General features: G+C 32.3%; 1 protein-coding gene across 1 annotated transcript in view; it reads left to right on the plus strand.

Moving 5' to 3' along the window:
- Positions 1-18620, plus strand: part of LOC143200961 (glutamate receptor ionotropic, kainate 2) — a 196886-nt gene that overhangs the window by 148069 nt on the left and 30197 nt on the right. The window contains exon 13 of the mRNA XM_076411779.1: positions 5482-5619. Coding sequence (XP_076267894.1) covers positions 5482-5619 — 138 coding nt within the window. The remainder of the gene's footprint in view (positions 1-5481; positions 5620-18620) is intronic.

Below are 18620 nucleotides of genomic sequence, written 5' to 3' on the forward strand. Positions count from 1 at the left end.
TGCATTTTTCTAAAATGAAAAAAATATCATAATACATGTAGAAAATGTAAGATAATTTGGTACAATACGTCAAATTCATCCTAACATATCTTTTTAAAATGTAAACACAATATAATAGGGGTCTGGTCAAATGGAAATTTTTTCTAAATCTAACCTTATTTCTTAAAGGTATGAGGCTAAAACTTGCAAAACCTTTTTTAAATGTTACACATTGAACCTTTAGTCTTCTAACACATTCCTTAGTATATATCTATTCTAAAGAAAGACAACCTCCTCAACCTCAATACATTTCTCATTCAAAAACCTTTGTAGAATAGGATGGTCCACACACTTTTCCCTTAGTTTTGCTATTCAGATATTGATGATCGTTCTACTACATCAATATTAGTTTGTCTTATTTATTATTATAGAACGACGAACATTTTTTTCAGATTCTTTAAATAGATTCTTTATCGATGATATTCCGTAATTTCGCTACTGTAAAACCAAATGATTTACATAAGTATCTTTTAAAATTAACTTTACATCATTAGAAGAGTTTTGCAGAGGCTGAAACAAATGGTCTTAATATAGGGCAAAACTCTGGCTATATGGTAAATGAATCAAGACTTCCCATCCAATTTTTCTCAAGTTCTTCCAAGTCACTAAATATGTGTTTGTGAAGCCTTACTGGGCTTCGATCACAATACTTTTTAACTATTATTTTTGCACGAGATCTACTGTTCATTGTCTATAACTATTCGACTCAAAAGTGTTTGGGTTTCATTTTGTTTTTACGATTTACAAATGAGAACTCAACTTTTCCTGTTAATTCATGGAAATTTCAAATATAGAGCTTATTTTGACATCCAGTATTATGTAAATTATATGAAACAGTATTTTATCAATGTTTAATTCCTTAACGATATCTCTTGAATGAAGTATATTACTCTATTTTAATATGTATTTTAACAATAGTGTGCATTTTAGCACTGGTCACCACACAATTTTCAATGAGTACTACATTCTTCTTTTTTCAAAAATATTTTTTTAGAATTTTCATATCATGTTAGAATGATCCATGTATATTGACCCTTCAATCGTCTCATAGAATGGCTTCGTTTATTAAGTATTATTAGACATATGCATCTTTAAAGATATATATTTGTAGAAAAAGAAATAAGAGTTAGAATAAAATAAGAGGTTACTTATTAAAAATATTAATAATCAATCCTGTTAGAGAAACTTTTCGTAGGTAGTAAAAAATAAATCACTATTTTCTAATGGCAATTTTACTGATATATTATTCTTTAATACAAATTAAAAATAGCATTTAGCAGTTGTTTTTTTTTTCGTTTGCAACTGATAAATACTTTCAACATAGCGTTGTTAAATCTTATCCGACTTGAGACTTTATTTAAACGCAACAACTGGAACGGAATTTGCAATTATAACCAGTTCTCGTGCCTGGATCTGAAATGCAAATTCAGCAGGAGTATTTTAGCGCCATTACCGATTCTTTCCAGATTCACTCCGTACGAATGGCAGAATCCGCACCCTTGCAATCCAGATCCGGATCGGCTGGAGAACCAATTCACTCTGTTTAATTGTATGTGGTTCGCCATCGGATCGTTGATGCAGCAAGGATGCGACTTCCTACCCAAGTAAGACTCGGGGCGCGTCAGGAGTCAGAACGAGCATCGAGAGTACCGAAAGGACACATTAAATCGAATATGGCACATCAACGATGCATATTTCACATGCCTCGAATTTTCCAACTTTCCAGTATTCCTAGCTCTAACTTCAGTGCCTGGTGTCACGTGTTTAGGAGGGTAATGGTTAGTTCTTCAATTAGTTTATTGACATAATATTAATTATTTATTATTTAATAAAAATAGTTTGCAGCAGACCATACGATAATACGGGTATAAGGCATATATTATTAATAATATGTTATAATTTAGTAATACTAAAATTTATTTTCCTTGTGTAATATTTTCCCTTGTGTTAAATAATATTAAAATAGAAATTAAACTGAAAATGGAAAACAGTGAACCATTTTTTTATATTAGTACTTAAACCATTATGACATTGGAGAAGATATTTGATATAATGTCATGAATTTTTAACAGAGTGTAAGTATAAGATGGTTCATAGAATGTGTCTAAAACAAATTAGTATTATTAGATTTGAATCATTCATAATTTTTTCTGTTTATATAACTATCCCAAGTAGTTAATATATTCAAGAGTACAAATGCAATATATCATATAATACATTTTAATCCAATAAATAAAATTATATAAAGAAAGATAAATCAAAATAAGAAAGTACGAAATAGCTGAATTATGAATGTCAAATTTAAGTTACCTAAACTACCTCTTAATATAGAACATTTTTGACATAAAGCCATAACGTAAGTCCTCAACAATATGAAGCGTAATGAGCTAAAGGTAATTTAAAATTTGTAGGGGAAAAAACTTTGTCCTACCTTTTGGTTATTAGTACTAAGGAGACGTACTAAACCCATTTTTAGTGGGTCTACCCGTTAAAAAACCACTACTACTATGGGGAGGAAGTATCGTTAATCCACGAAAATAATTGAATATATATATCATTGCCTACATAATTTGCTTCACTTCTCTCTATAATCCAGTTATCTGTGGACCTCGCTTATTTTTACAAATTTTATATAGCAAAGTATATTGATTAAGAATCCGCCTCATAATATGAAATATGTATATTGGTTTTAGAAATATGATACTCTGAAATTTTATAAATTCGCTAAATATTGAAAAATATGTGTGGATCATTCGATCATCATCAACTAATATATTATTTTCCGTATGCTTCTTATTCGGAAAACTTCTCAATTTTTCCTTTATAAATAGTTCTGTGTTATTGTCATTCAAGGAAGTTGTTATCATCTCAATTAAGGCCTAATCAACAGATATATTTCTATATAAATGAACATTGATTTTTTATCTCTTCAATCAGCCGAATATTATGCAGTTTAAAAAAGCCTTTATAACTTATGTTGATACATAATTATTTCAATAACTGTCTTTCCATATATAAACATATAAAACATACTGCTTCTTTCTGTATATGCAAAAAGATCTTGCTTGTGTATCCTTTCCGACCTGCATGCCCATTGTAGTTATCAATTGCCACACTCCATATAAATTTGATTGGATCAAATATACATAGATCGAGTATGGAGGAAGAAATCAGACATCTTATCCACAGTATATTATTTTTCAGGCCAATTTCTAAAAAAAAATTCTTTAAACTTTTTTTATTAGCATCTTGTCAAAGTTCCATTTTGAAATATCCTTATTTGATCTAGATACACTATTGAAAACTCCACTCGTGGGTTATGTTTACACTATTTAAATCCTACGTTTCCCAATAGTATATGAAGGGATCAGTTATATCCCCCAAAAAGCTAGCTATCTCTAATTTTTTTACGGATACTGCCCAGGCTAACAGTTTCCTCTGACATAATTATAGTAAATGACGCTTTCATCGAAAACTCTACCCACTGTTTTGATACATTTCCTACATTTGATCTTGAATAGAGTTAACAAGATGATAATCGCCCGTTTCGTATGTGGACATTTTCTTTTCTACAAATATACTAATTTTCTGTGCAGCTGCAACACGCTAAAAATATTTCCAGTAAATCCAAGGCAACTTAGTATTGAATTGTATCAACGTATCTAACGCAATTTACTGGCAAGAGGGAACCCTCCACCATCATGGTCCTATTTAAAGTAACTGATTAAAGACTCAATCTGTTTCTAACTGACTATATATTGGCAATTAGGGTTTTCACTCAGAGTAGTTAAAAATAATAAGGAGCAATTTGCAAGGTATTAATACGAGCACAAACTAGACATTCACTAGTTTATAACCTATAATTGTTATAAGTAATATTTTGAAGATTTTTGCAGATATTTGACAATCAGAAAATTTCATACGCTGAATCGGTTATATTCCCGGACGCATTAGAACAAAGTGATGTCTGATTTTAAAACGACCTGCCATAGGAAATATATTCGACATCGTCTTGACATGAGATCATTATTTTTTAAATAGACCATAGCTGTTTTTGTTGTATGTTTTGTTTTTATTGCATTTCATTTTTAAACATACTTTCTTGTTAATCACTAGCTAATTGATTAACAAAATGTTCCATATTATGAGTTCCATATTCATATTATTTAACATAAATATCTCCCTGTTCAAGCAATTTACAAATTAGTGTTACTAAAATATAATATTTTACTAATAACTTATATACTCTTAACAGATTATTTGAAAACTTAGCGGCCTGATACATAGATGGCACTACTAGAATTAAATATATAAGTTTTTGTCTGCTGTCGGATCATTAGTTTGTGAATTATATCATTTTGAGTGAAGCTACTTTTGTTATTGTGAAAAAAATAGATAAAAAGAATTTCGCGTGTTGATAAAATATTCTTTTTTGAAGGGAAAAAATATAGTTGAAGCGAAAACTTGGATTGATGCCATGTTTCCGGACACTGTCCCAGAAAAATCAACCATCAAGGATTGGTATGCTAGGTTTAGACGTGGTGAAATGAGTACCGAAGACGGTGAACGCAATGAACGCCCAAAAGAGGTTGTTACCGAGGAAAACATTTAAAAAATCCACAAAATGATTTTGAATGACCGTAAATTGAATGAAATAGCAGAGACTCTAACGATATCAACTGAATGTGTACATAATTAACAAAAATGATTTTTGAATGACTGTAAATTAAAATTGGATGAAACAACAGACACTCTAAACATATCAACTGAACAGCGACTATTATTATTGTTATTATAGCGCTATTGGACCGTTTGAAGGATGAAATCGCCGAGTAACGGCCGCATATGAAGAAAAAGAAAGTGCTGCTTCACCAAGATAATGCACCGTGTCACAAGTCAGTGAAAACGGTGGCAAAAATCCATAAATTGGGCTTCAAATTGTTTCCTCATCCACCATATTCTCTAGATCTGCCTCCCAGCGACTATTTCCTGTTCTCAGATCTCAAAAGAATGCTCACTGTGAAAAAATTTTCGTCGAATGAAGAGGTGATCGCCAAAACTGAGCTATAATCAATGTATCACCCTTGAGGGGAATTATGTTAAATAAAAAAGACTAATTTTGCCAAAAAAGGTGTTTTACTATGATAGGCCGGGGACTTTTCAATTGACCTGTTATTTTCGTATACTCTGCTTTGAAGAATAATGTAAACGTAAAATTAACTTGAAAAAATACCATGTATCCATTATTCTTGTAAATACAACGCGTGGTACCACATACTAATATGATAGCTAGGAATACCGTACTGTTGAAAAAACAGGAGCATGCGCCAAGAGTATATTGCTTATATGCCAGACACGCTGTAATATACATTTGCTCGTTCCGAATGTCTGGACACGTCCGCCATATACAGTTAGAGTAACGCTGTTTGTCAATGGTTGCAGGTTCAGTCCGTATGAATGGGATAACCCGCATCCATGCAACAGCGACCCCGACGTCTTGGAGAACCAGTTCACCCTCTTAAACTCGCTGTGGTTCACGATCGGGTCTTTGATGCAGCAGGGGTCTGATATAGCCCCAAAGTAAGTGATCATGTCATTGTTGTGCAAGCATCCTACCATCAATTTCACACACTGTTTACTCTTTGTACGCTGACTGTTCTGTACTCTATGCCTAGGAGGGTGAACTGTTTTTCTTTGGATTCATAATGTAGATGTAGTTCGATGTAGTGTTACAGCTTGTTATCTGTAGAAGCAGATTATCAAATTAAAAATAGTGGAATATTAGTGTGGAATATTACTCTCATAATAGATCAACGAAAACAACTCAAAAATAATATGTCAATATTACAACTTGTTTTGATAATATTCTCAATATAAGGTCAAAAATATATTTTATATATGACATTAACTACAGTGATAAATGTCTGTATATTATAAATATAAATATATTTGTTGAAAGACTTGTGTTCTGTCCAAGCCTGGGTCAAATATCCATCAAGGTCTGCAAATGGTATATTTATCAATATGACTATATTAGGGATAAGCCTGCGTTTGCATAGACTATACTCCCACTTTTCTTCTTGCCATTGGTCTTGGCCTCTTCTTACTCCACGCCTTGGTGAGAGTCGATTCATTATTATTTTACAAAGTGTATTTGTTTCATTGCGCTATTGAACTTGAATTTAAAAAAAACCAAGCAACCTATCTTCCTTTTTCTGGTCAGCAAGACCTTCTATCTTTTCAGTAGCCAAGGAAAATTTCCTCTACATCATACACGAGTCAATCCGAAGCAAGGCTCTGTGGCTATGTTCTTTAATGCGCCTTCTGTTTGATGATCAACAATCAAAGCTACATCATCGAAAAGCCCAACCTGTTTTATTCCCAGGGAAATAGATGTTGTCGTGCATAAGATCAAGTGGGCGCCTTATGAGGTGTTGCTATTCATTTTGTCTTATTGAAGTCGTTTTTAACGTGAAGTGTTATCATTACGTAGTCTTTTGCTGGTATGTAAGTAATTTTCTTCTTTTCCAATTCTATTGCACTTCTTGTTTGGTTTGATTTAGAATATAATATATTTGACTATAATGATTTCAATATAGTTAACAAATAATGTCCAAAAACTACTATATAAAAGTTTAAGGCCAACGAATTCACCCACTATTGGACATTAATACACACAAACTTAACTTAAAAGCATAAAAAATGTATAAATCAACAGCCGATGAATTGATCACTGTTAAATGGATGTAGTTGTGGCTCCAAAAACTGAAAATAAAAAAACTATGCTTAATATTTTGATTGCATCTAACATAAACTATTTCTCATTGCATATTATTGCAGAAAAAAAGAAATATATGAACCAATAATTTTAAATATTACGTGACTTGTTTCAAATCTTACCAGGTTCTAACAAAATTACATTCAATTACTCTAGTAAAGGAAATTAAGGAAATTTTACAAAGGAATAACGTTTTCTATTTTAACCGTGTACCGGGAATTGGTTATATAAAGCAGTAAAATTCTAAGAATGGCATTTATTATCCTGAACGTAGCTCCTAAAATGATCGAATAAAAGAAACTGGGTTATACTTGGTTCGTTTGAAAAATTCCATCAACTCTATAATTTACCGCTTTCAAGTTCGATGGCTTCTGTGGGATTGGGGATTTCAAAATTCCCTTGGCGTTTGTATATCGAATAATTGCATGGTATTGTACTCTGATTGTAGCGTTTATTAATGGAATTGCTTAACAGTCATAATAACTGATTTAAATACAGCTCGGCTGATGCTTTAATGGTTTTGTTTTTAAATCAGGTCAATTTGTTAAAATAATTAGACAGCAGTCAATTCGCATTTTTATATTAGGCATAGTTAGGGAGGATGGACAAAATGTATTGCAATATTTAGTTAATAATAAGGTGTTGAGTCACTATTTGCTTTTAAACCAGGTCCAATTATAAGCGGACTAGATTCGTACTGTCTGAACGGTTTTCAATTCAATGTTGTCTCATTCTTTAACCAACATCTGCCAATTGCTTCAATGATGTAGATGGAATCTACTCCTCACTGTCTGCTATTAATCCCCCCATAAGTTCAATTATCTTGAGCTGACTGTACTGGCTACAGAATATATTTTTGATAATATTCTGATGCCTATCAAGCCAACAGTAAATATTTTGGGCTAGTTTAGCAGTAATAGTAAGAACTTCATCATTTTGCATGTTGAAATTTTCGTGCGCAGTAATCTTGGTGATGAGAATGGGAGAACAAGCTAAATATTATGATATGGCCGCCCGAAATCTTAAGAGCAGGTAGTCCGGATCGTAGGATTCTCTTGCGGTTTTCCATATAAAAACCCGACTATTTGTAGAAGACAATATAAATGATGATTCATAGGACCATACCAACTTCTTTCAATCATCCAATCATAGTCCAAGTTTTATGATGGTTGCACCACTTCTTTCACAGCTTAACATTGGCTTCTGTCATAAAAAAAAATACTAATCGCATTCTATCCCAACAGCATTACTCAAGATAGTGTTAAAGTCTGCTGCCACTTTTACCGCTATAATTTTATGTTGTCTGGCCACAATCCGTTCGTATGTCCCCCTATTTATTTTCGCGTCTAAAAATCACACACTTCACCGATTATTAATTTTAACCGTCACAGAACAAAGCGTATCATACATTGAAATATAATATGGCTTTACTAGTATGTTAGCTTGTAGGTGACAAATGTTATTATTGTTAACTTGGCATGAGGAAAAGGAACATTGATTATTGTTTTTGATTCATTTGATTTACATGATTAGCGGAAAAGTATTGATGGTTACGGTCAATGTTCACAGACCAAGAATAAGAAAGAGAAAGAAAGACAGGGAAATAGAGAGACATATATTTATACTAGTACACTTTATTGGTAATAAAATTAGGCGTACTACCAAACATACCAATCTGATGTACGTATATGCGGATGAATTTCGTCATGGTGGTCCATGTAACTACTTTAATGTTAAAGTTATAAAATTTCCATCTAAGTATTGATATATATCAATTTGTTGAAGTATATACATATTTATTCCTTTAACTTCAGTACCAACGAAATACAATTTCGGGGAAAATACTGAACCTTTAATATGTAAGAAAGTGCATTCGATGGACATCGATTGATATGTGAAGATTGGGAGAATATTCTTCATCAACAAAAATTCACATATTGGTTCCGACGTTTTAATCATTTTGACAATAAAGCCTGATGACACCTAGTTGGAGGCATTATAGGACCAAATCACATTTCAATCTCATGAAAACCTGGCTAGTTAAGCTTACAGATGTCAGAGCTCGCAATGGCTGCTCTATTACCCTTGATTATTCACGATTTATTTGATGTCTCATTTGTTTGATCTTCATAAATAATTTTTCGACAATTGATAGGTGACTTCTTGCTCAACAATGTTTTTTTATAATCATTTACTCTCTTCTTTTTTCAATATAGGCAAAAACAAACCTTTATAGTAACTCAGCAAGCGGTTACATCTCGCGAATGTGTTACTGAACAAGGATATTAGGTTGTGTATAACATCAAGCTGGGATACGTCACACACCATTTTTAATGTGTTAACTACTGCACTAAAAGATAATTTTGAGTAGTTTTTGTAGAAAATCGTTATAGTGGACGAAAAGTAGATCTGCTATGTCAACCAAGAGCACTCAAGTTAGCTTCTAGGACAAAAAAGAGCTATTTGTAGATATATATATATATATATATATATATATATATATATATATATATATATATATATATATGGCTATAAACACTATGTGGTATAGAAAGCAGCATATAGCCGATACCCAAAGAACCAAAATTTTTAAGAACAATAGGACACTCAATAGCGAAAAAATCCCATTGTATGATGTAATACGTATTAAGCATTTAAACAAGCATTTAAACAGCTGCCAATGAAGGCCATGTTTGGCTGAATGCGAACCTGAAGTGAAAAGAGCATGTTAAAAAAAACAAATGGGACTTTGTATGATTTTCAAACAACTGTAGTGGATGAATATCCGAATTATCAACCTACAATAAATTGTTACTGTATAAGCAAATTAAAAAACAAGCCAGTATGTACCTACGGTCTGGAACTACTGGGTTGAACAAATATTAACATCATCGAAAATTATCAAAACAAATTTCTTCGCAGCATTATTAACATCCCATGATATATTATAAATGAGGACGTGCATAAAGATCTAAGGATACCAACGGTCAGCGAAGGAGCTAAGCAGTTTGCGAAAAAATACCCAAAGAGAGTGCGTGAACATAAAAGTATTAAAGAACTACAACAACTCGACAACTGCGGATTTGGACGTCTTGGACTTGGACGGGAGATGTAGAGAAAAATTAAAAACTAATTTACTTAAATTTGTAAACACACGTGGAGCAGATCCATCAAATGCTAATTATGTTAAGCTTAAAATAAATAAATTAAATGAAATAATTAAAATATTAATATCTAAAATATTATATATTGATAATAATGATAGTGACACAAATATTTAATTTAATACTAATATTTATAACTTTTTTTTATCTATGACCTGGATTTTTATTGTATTGTTATTTTTTTATAACGATATACTTAAAACTTTCTCTTCTGTTAACAGATAAACTAAAAACCGAAAGTTTTAGAAATATATCACAAACTCGACTTACACAACTAACCGACTACCTCACTATTAAGCAATGATACGCTTTACACGAACCAATCTATGCCTCCGTATTCCTCTAAAGATCGTAGTAGATTAACGGTAAAGCCACGATATTAATTAAGCTATATCCTGCTAATTCTCTCGCAGGAATCATTAAATAAATAAGCAGCAAATTTCTATATTCCCTCGGTTGCGTTTCCACGCACGGGGCTAATGACACAAACCCACTTGGGCAAAAGTAATAGGGTAGTGGTATTATTGAGTTGGGGTAAATATAATGGAGAAACGACAAGTATCCTGATATTGTTAGGATATGTTTAGATATGGCCCACTATGTTATAGGAATATATTCGTTGCTGATGTTCGGATTTAAGTTTTATATTTAATATTACGTAAACAGATTGGTATTTTACTATTTTGCAAAGTAGTACATTGTTTTCTGGGTCTAAATTTCACTTTACTAACAGAAGTATATAGTGTGCTTTTCTAATTTATAAAAGTTCTAATTTTTTGCTAATTCTGCAGCACGATGCTTTTGATGATAATGGAAAAGAAAGTAATTGATGTAGGCCAATTCTGGAAAGTTCTGTACATATTCTCTTTGGGTTAGCTCACCGTAACTACTAATATGACAATGCAATCACAAAAAGTTGCTCTTTGGTACGGATTTTAGACCAGCAGCATCATTGGTCTGTATTTTGTGAACATATCAATGGGAAATGTTAAAGAGCGATGATTGTTTTATTTTTCATTTAAAAATCACGTCGCCCACATTTAAAATATATATCACTACCCCTTAATTTTTTTATTATTATATTTTTTTTTCAAGTCCATATATCAAATTTCAAACACAAACTTGCTTCTGTTTTTTCAACATCCAAGTAAGCCAGTTTCCGAACATCACGCAATCTTTCTATTTTTTCGCAAATAATTTAGTTTCTTTACTAGTCGTAGGTACCCTTAGATTGTCGAAGATATAATTATTTCTAATATAGTCTAGAATTTTAACAATGCCCAGAAGGACTTTTTTGGATAATTTTGATATTTAATTTCTTTCTGCAAAAATTCAGGTCAACGCTGTAACGCTATTATAAGGATTTCATGTACTTCCAGTATAATGGTACTACATAATGTTACATACCATTAAGGATGTTCTACATTAATAACCTGATAATATCGTAAACGTTATGTGAACTGATTACCAAGATTTAGAATTTAAGTCTAATTTATATAAAAATAAAAAATATACAGAACGATTTAAACTGGGTCTGTTGTAAAATGTATGCTGAAGTACCTTTAGAGCGGAAAGCTATAATCATATTAGACACGTTCAAAAAGAAGCAAGTAGGCCCGCTAGAAATGTAATAGGACGGTAAAATGTTATGGTCCTCTGTAAATTTAATTACGCTGAAATTCGGGAAATGATGACAATAGTCAGTTTAATGTAATTGGCGCGATAAAAGCCGACGGTTAGCGAGCTTCTGTTGCATTTCGCCTGTTGATGTTGTTGTTTTACGTCGTAAAAGATGTCATTATGTAAAGTACAATTACGTGAAATGAAAAGAAGAAATCGGGAGAGGATGAACAAATAATTTGTAATGTCGTAACAATATGGCAATTTATAATAATTTTGTTGTTTTTTTCACATCTGTATAAATCTATGTATATTACAAACTTGAAAACATTTCCTTTACTGTTTTTGATTTTTACTTTTTGATTCAATTCATTAGAATAGAGATGTGTAAATAATCAAATTGTAAGAATAATTGAAGAAATATAGAGTATAAATACCAAAATACCGTCAATGAAGACAGGATTGAATCAAAATCCATACAGAACTAAAACAAGGAGGTAGGAAATTTATATACCTTTGATTTTCAACAATTTGTATTCATCCAGCAAGTTCCACCTTGATCCAGTTTTTTATAGAATTATGTGCGCATTAATTTCTTTAAGCCATTAAGCCAGAAGAATATATTTTCTAAATTATAAAAGTTCTTCTAATTTTCTGCTAATTCTGCACCACGACGCTTTTGATGATAATGAAAAAGAAAGTAATTGATGTAGGCAAATTTTGGAAAGTGCTATACATATTCTCTTTGGGTTAGCTCACCGTAACTACTAACATGACAATGCAATCACAAAAAGTTGCTTTTTGGTACGGATTTTAGACCAGAAACATCATTGGTCTGTATATTGTGAACATATCAATGGGAAATGTTAAAGAGCAATGATTTTATATTTTTCATTTAAAAATCACGCCGCCCACATTTAAAATATATATGACTACCCATTAATTTTTTTTATTATTATATATTATTTTTATTCAAATCCATATATCAAATTTCATACCCAAATTGATTTAGCGCTTCATGACTAGATTCATGTTATTGGGTTTTTTTTCTACCTGCAGGGTAGCCCGCTTGTTCATTTCCTCCGATTTTCATATGGGAAGACAACCACATAAAAGTTATTTGACTTATCTCTTAGGTTCTTAATTTTGTTGATGATGATCTAGATCAGTGCGTGTATGAGATTATTCGATACGTAACTTTTAAGGGAGCACATAGAATCTATGGCAATTCTTGTTTTTATTGTTCTGAATAAAGTCAATTTGTGTATGGTAAACAAATGAACTCTCAGAATGCCAGTCTCCAAAGGTAAGCAGTACATTTTCTCCCCTTCCAAGTTCATGTAAGCAGCACACAAATGTTCCTTTTTTTTGGCTCCATCTATATATATCAATTGACAGTTTATAAATGTTTCCCCTTAATTTGTTGAAACAGAATGCATAAGCTTTATTAGAAAGGATCATTTCTTTTAATAAAACATTTATTCATTGATAAATTGATATGTATGACTAGTGGATTCACATAAGATCAGATTGTCACTTGCAATAAAAATAAGTGCATAGCTTAGATTTACTCTGCTTTCCAACTCCCAGAATCCATGACAGATGATGAAAATTACTTTAATTATATTAAATTATTTTTGTTTCACAATACATACTCTCCACTGGACTCGTTCGTAATGCGCCCAGGGCTAACTTAACAGCTTTATTATGGATAGTTTCTTTAAGTATGAATGGGCTGCTGAGGATTAATATTGGCTACCATAATCCATTTTCGTCAGTGCGCCTTGTAGATAATAATTAAAATGTTCCTGTGGGCCAGTAGTATACAGACAATGAGCAGAACACGCTGATATCAGCCATATATCTAGTTTTTATATAGTTTTTGTGTGGCAACCATGTCAGGCGGGACTCAAAGAAAACCCCAAGGAATTTGTGGAAATTTTTGTTTTTTATCAACGAATTTGTCACATTAATGGTGTTGGTTCGGTGAGGATTTCTCTTCCTACAGACACCCGAGGGAAACGCTAGACGATTTTTAACTGAGCGTGTTATCCTGCACTGTATGATATAGTACTATGTCATCAGCGAATAGTCTGTGCTTGATCGATTGGCGGATATTTGTGGTAACAGAATTTATGGCAAGAAAAGGTTAGGGCTTATGTACGACCCCTGGGGTACACTGTTGACTTGCTGATGGGTGATGGTGAGGGTTCATACTTCATTCTCATTCCACTCTCACCTGGAATGTGACGTTAAAACCTTGGGTTTTGTCAATTTCGAAGCAGACCAGATGACCCGTGCTTGAGTGTCCTTTATTAAAATCGTGTTGTTAATTAGATAATAGTCCAGCTTCCCGAATGTATATGATAAGGCGACAGTTAATGACGGAGACGTGTCTAGGCTTTAAAGGCTTTTAATAATAAAGTCTGATGGTGACCTACAATGATGAGCTCTCGAGCATCCACTAATGATTAGTGATAATGAATTAACTACACATACTCTTCGATTAAAAATCAATCAATTATTTAATACTGTCCATAGTTAACATGTTGTTGGTTGGTTGTAACTCCTTCATTTCCAAAGATTCTTGCAGCGTTACCATTACACCGGTAAGATTGTTGACTTCAGAGATATTAAATAATTTACATACCCTGCCTGCCTTGCCTGCTGAAGAAGGCAAAATTCGAAATATCCCAAATTCAGAACATAATATCATCCAAAAAAACTAATGCGAATGAGTTATAACTATCAACGTTATTTATTTAATCCAAATTCATGCAATAGGTAGACGTTATGACACGTTAAACAGATAGACTGGGAAACTAATAAGGATATTGTTTGATTTATATTATAGCTGTCCTATTCGCTGAAGTTGTTCATTGGAGATCGGGTTCCGAAACTTCTCCATCTCCACTATTCATTTTCCTATCGATGAATTATTAATTGTTCTGATGGTGGTGCACATAAATTATTACGGGCCCTAATAGGTTTATGGTTCAATTTATTCTATATTTCTAGCAGGTATTCTAATATGAGTATTTAATGAGTATTGGGTTTATATTAATTAAATTAATTTAAACCATACAAATTACAGTTTTTATCATACTTTGTATTAGGTGCTTGCATGTATTCTGATTAAATATTCCGTTTAAAAAGATTTGCAGAAAAAAATCGATGTTATATACAATATTAACCAAAATATTGCTATCATATAATCTGATAATGTCCAATTATCGATTAATTTTCGCGCTTCTTCAACATTTCGAAACCAGCCAAGCCATAAAATATTGAAATTAATAAGTGATGATTATAAAGTGTTTTGTCACATGAGTATGCTGGATATGGAAGGTTTTTCCCATTCGAACTGTGATTAATTTCCTTCTTCTGGGTCCCATTGCCTTTGATTTCTTCCAGATTCATCCAGATATTTAAAGGCTTTTAATTATTCTATATTTATACCTTCAATTTTGATATTTATTTTTTCTACCTCTTCTGTCACCATGAGTGTCGTTTTGAATGTATTCAAAACAATTTCCTCTTTCCACCAGCATTCAACTTTTTAAATTGTTTTCTGAGCTTTTTTTTATTTTTCTTATACAACACAAATTATTTCTTTACCAATCAGGATCACATACCAGCAAATTGTCTGTGGCAGGATCTAAACTAGGATTTTTCCAAATATAAAAAAGCAATTTGAACTTTTGTTAAACTAGTTTCCAGCTTTCTATTAAACATGTTACCCCTCATAAAACACATGCACCCAATTCTGGTAACATCTTCTGTTCGAAAACAACGAATATGTATCAAAACACCAAAAAAAATCCTAATAGCCTATAGGTATTTAATTCCTAGAAAATAAAATTTCTCGATATTGTGACTGCTGCATTTGATATATGGTAAAAATTATTTAATTGAAACAACTAACTTAATTATTTTCCTTTTCTTGAAAATCCTCTCTTCCTAAAAGGAAACTTTTCTTGTTTATTCACGGTTTATCTGGTGGAAAAAACTTTTTTGCCTGCTTGTTCATCCCTCATTGAATTTATTCCGCATGTAAGCCGTCAAGTTTGATAACAATCTCCTCAAAATCTAATTAAAAACTTTCCTGTCCTTATTTTGCGCTCCTTTTTTTTAACACCCGAGTTTTTTGGGTAGCACCTTAAATTAGTTTAAATTATTGCTACGAGAAAACTGGAGGCATCAAACTTGGAGTATGGAGTTTTAAATTTTTTTTATTTCTGTCTCTGGTATTAAATAAACAGCAATGTTTTAGGGTTCATCATTTAATTTTTCGGTCATTTCTGGAATTAGGTAATTAATTTCTTACAATTTAGAAATACATATTTGTAATTGATTTTTCACAACTTAGGTCTACAAAGTAAATAATTAAAATAATTTATACAAAGAACAAAGTATCACATATTCGCATACCTTATTATATTAATCGTTAAACAGTATATTTAACTTAAAGCATCTTAATCGTAAAACTCAATATTTATTAGTGTTTAAATATGTTTACAAATTTTACTGTTAATAATTCATTTTTTTTATTTGCCTTTGTTATTTTTCTATTATTCCACTTTTAGATTGAAAATTCTGAGCGAACGAAAATCATAACATTTTACTATATCTTGTGCGTTATCTTACAGGTATTTTCAGAATGTCTATTATTATCTGTTTTAAATAACGAATAATTTTGTTATTTTAACAAGCTTATTAAAATAATGTAAATTTAAATTCACCTAGAACATTCATTCCAATTTTTTTTAAAACTTTATGTGTCATCTCTTGCTGAATGATGAAAGAATGATGAACTGAAGCAACAACATAGTAGTGTGTTTTAACGTATACTACAGACAGTGCTATTTTTACAAACGTTACCGGTTTTGTATGTTACGCTTCATCATCATAATAAGGATTGGCTCTGTTAATATGATACTGAATCAAAACAGGATAGTTGCTGATCTTCCTTCCAGGGCTGGAATTGGCTTGTTGCATGTCCTCCTTATCCACTACCTCAAGTTTTCCCCTTGGACCTTCACTATTCCCTTCATGAACACATCTTTATGTCAATTTTATAAAAGGTAACATAGCCATTACCTTATTCTGTGAACTTCTTCACTCTAACCCTGGCTCCAAACCTCACATCGGGTTGGTGGACATCCAAGCATTCCGTTTCAAGCTCCCTGAACAGGGTTCAGCATTGATCGCTGAACAAATCGCGATATTCAAAGCTTTATCCTACATCACAACATAATCCTTCAAAGAATGGTCAATCCTGACCGATTCCCGAATTTTTCTCTAATATTTCCTGGAACAGAAGTTCATGACTCCCCTGGTCACCAGCTCACCGTCAATCATCCGTACCCTCTATCTGAATGGGATCAGGACAAGTTTACTGTGGATCCCTTCTCACGTTGGTATACTGGATGTATATACAAATGAGTGCGATTAAATCGGCAGCCTCCTCTCCCCTCTCCATAACCGATGTTTGTGAACATACTGATCATATCCCATTCGTTTCTTGTTTCACAAAGAACGAGGTACAACGTCGTTAGTCCCAGGAGGCCAACCAGAATAGACTCTCTGAAGTTAAAGCTGATTTTTTCTCCTCTCTTCGTGTTCCCTTCGTCACCATGCCGTAGCTTTGAATCGACTGGGATTGGGCCACTGTCGTTTTTCGCGCGGCCACTTGATGACTTCGAGCCCGCCTGATCACTATGAGTTTTATCACCGTGTACCTATTTCAGTTTACCGCATACTGAACAACTGTCCACGGCTCACCCATATTAGAACTAACTATGAGCTCAAAATACAGACAGGCTCCTCGGATTTCTATAAGAAATCGATTTTCTTCATAGAATCTAGCCTGTGCTAAGTTAAGTGTTACTGAACAAATAATAATTATTCGGTATGGGTGCTGTGGATAAAACCTCTACTTAGTTATGGTTGTGTTTGTAGTTCTGTATTTGTGTATATAGACTATTTATACTTTTAGCGTCCCCTGTTTGTGTTATTAATTTTATTTATTTATTAATTTATTATTTTATATACACACTTTATGTCTTCCCCGTCTCCTTTATATCAACGCCATACCATTGTATGGTCACGAAATAACGACTTCCCTCAACAGGATACTAAAGGGTGATCCAATCTAGATGTTCGATTTCGAAGCGAATTTATGATCACAAATCGACTAACAGAATGTTAGTATTCGCTTTCTAAGAAGCAAGAAGAATTTTATTTGAAGCTTGCTTACAAACTATTAAACGATGCACTAAAATTATTAGTTAACATTTCAATCCAGTCAGAACAAACAAAAAGAACTTGAAAAGTTTAAGAAGAATATTAGCAGAAAAAGAAATATGTTGCATCACTACATAGTATAAAACAAAGTCGCCTTTTCTGTCCCTATATCCCTATGTGCGCTTAAATCTTTAAAACTACGCAACGGATTTTGATGCGGTTTTTTTCAATATATAGAGTGATTCAAGAGGAAGGTTTGTATGTATAATATATGCATAATATACTAAGGCAACATTGCTAATTTTAGAGGTTTCTAACGTGATGTCGTAAATTAACCTATTTTTTTAGGCTTATTTAGCCATTAGCAAAAACGCTGCCTAACCCTACGAGTTAGATCAAATTAATGTACTACAGTATTGTACACCATAAAAAGGTCTACAAAAAAGTCCGCGATGGTATATGTTTATCTTTTAGGGATAACCCACATTAACCATTTTTATTGTTTACTTTTTACGTGAGAAAATGGCTTATTTACGAAGCTATTTTAAGCAATACGGCATTAATCCTTATCGAATTAAGTACCTTAAATACAGTGTGCAATTAATATAGATCAATATGGTTCCTTACAGCATGTAAATTAAACAAATATTTTCGGAGATATTACAAATTTAAAATTAGCGTTTAAAAATGTGTAATGTAATAAAAATTGTATGAATTTAGATATTCCAAAGATAGCAGGAAATCTTCATAGTAAGTATAGGGGAAGAGGAATT

Source organism: Rhynchophorus ferrugineus, unplaced genomic scaffold, assembly GCF_030347505.1.
Source record: "Rhynchophorus ferrugineus isolate W39M unplaced genomic scaffold, kcgeb_rfMv2 rfM1, whole genome shotgun sequence".
Classification (NCBI taxonomy): Eukaryota; Metazoa; Arthropoda; class Insecta; order Coleoptera; family Curculionidae; genus Rhynchophorus; species Rhynchophorus ferrugineus.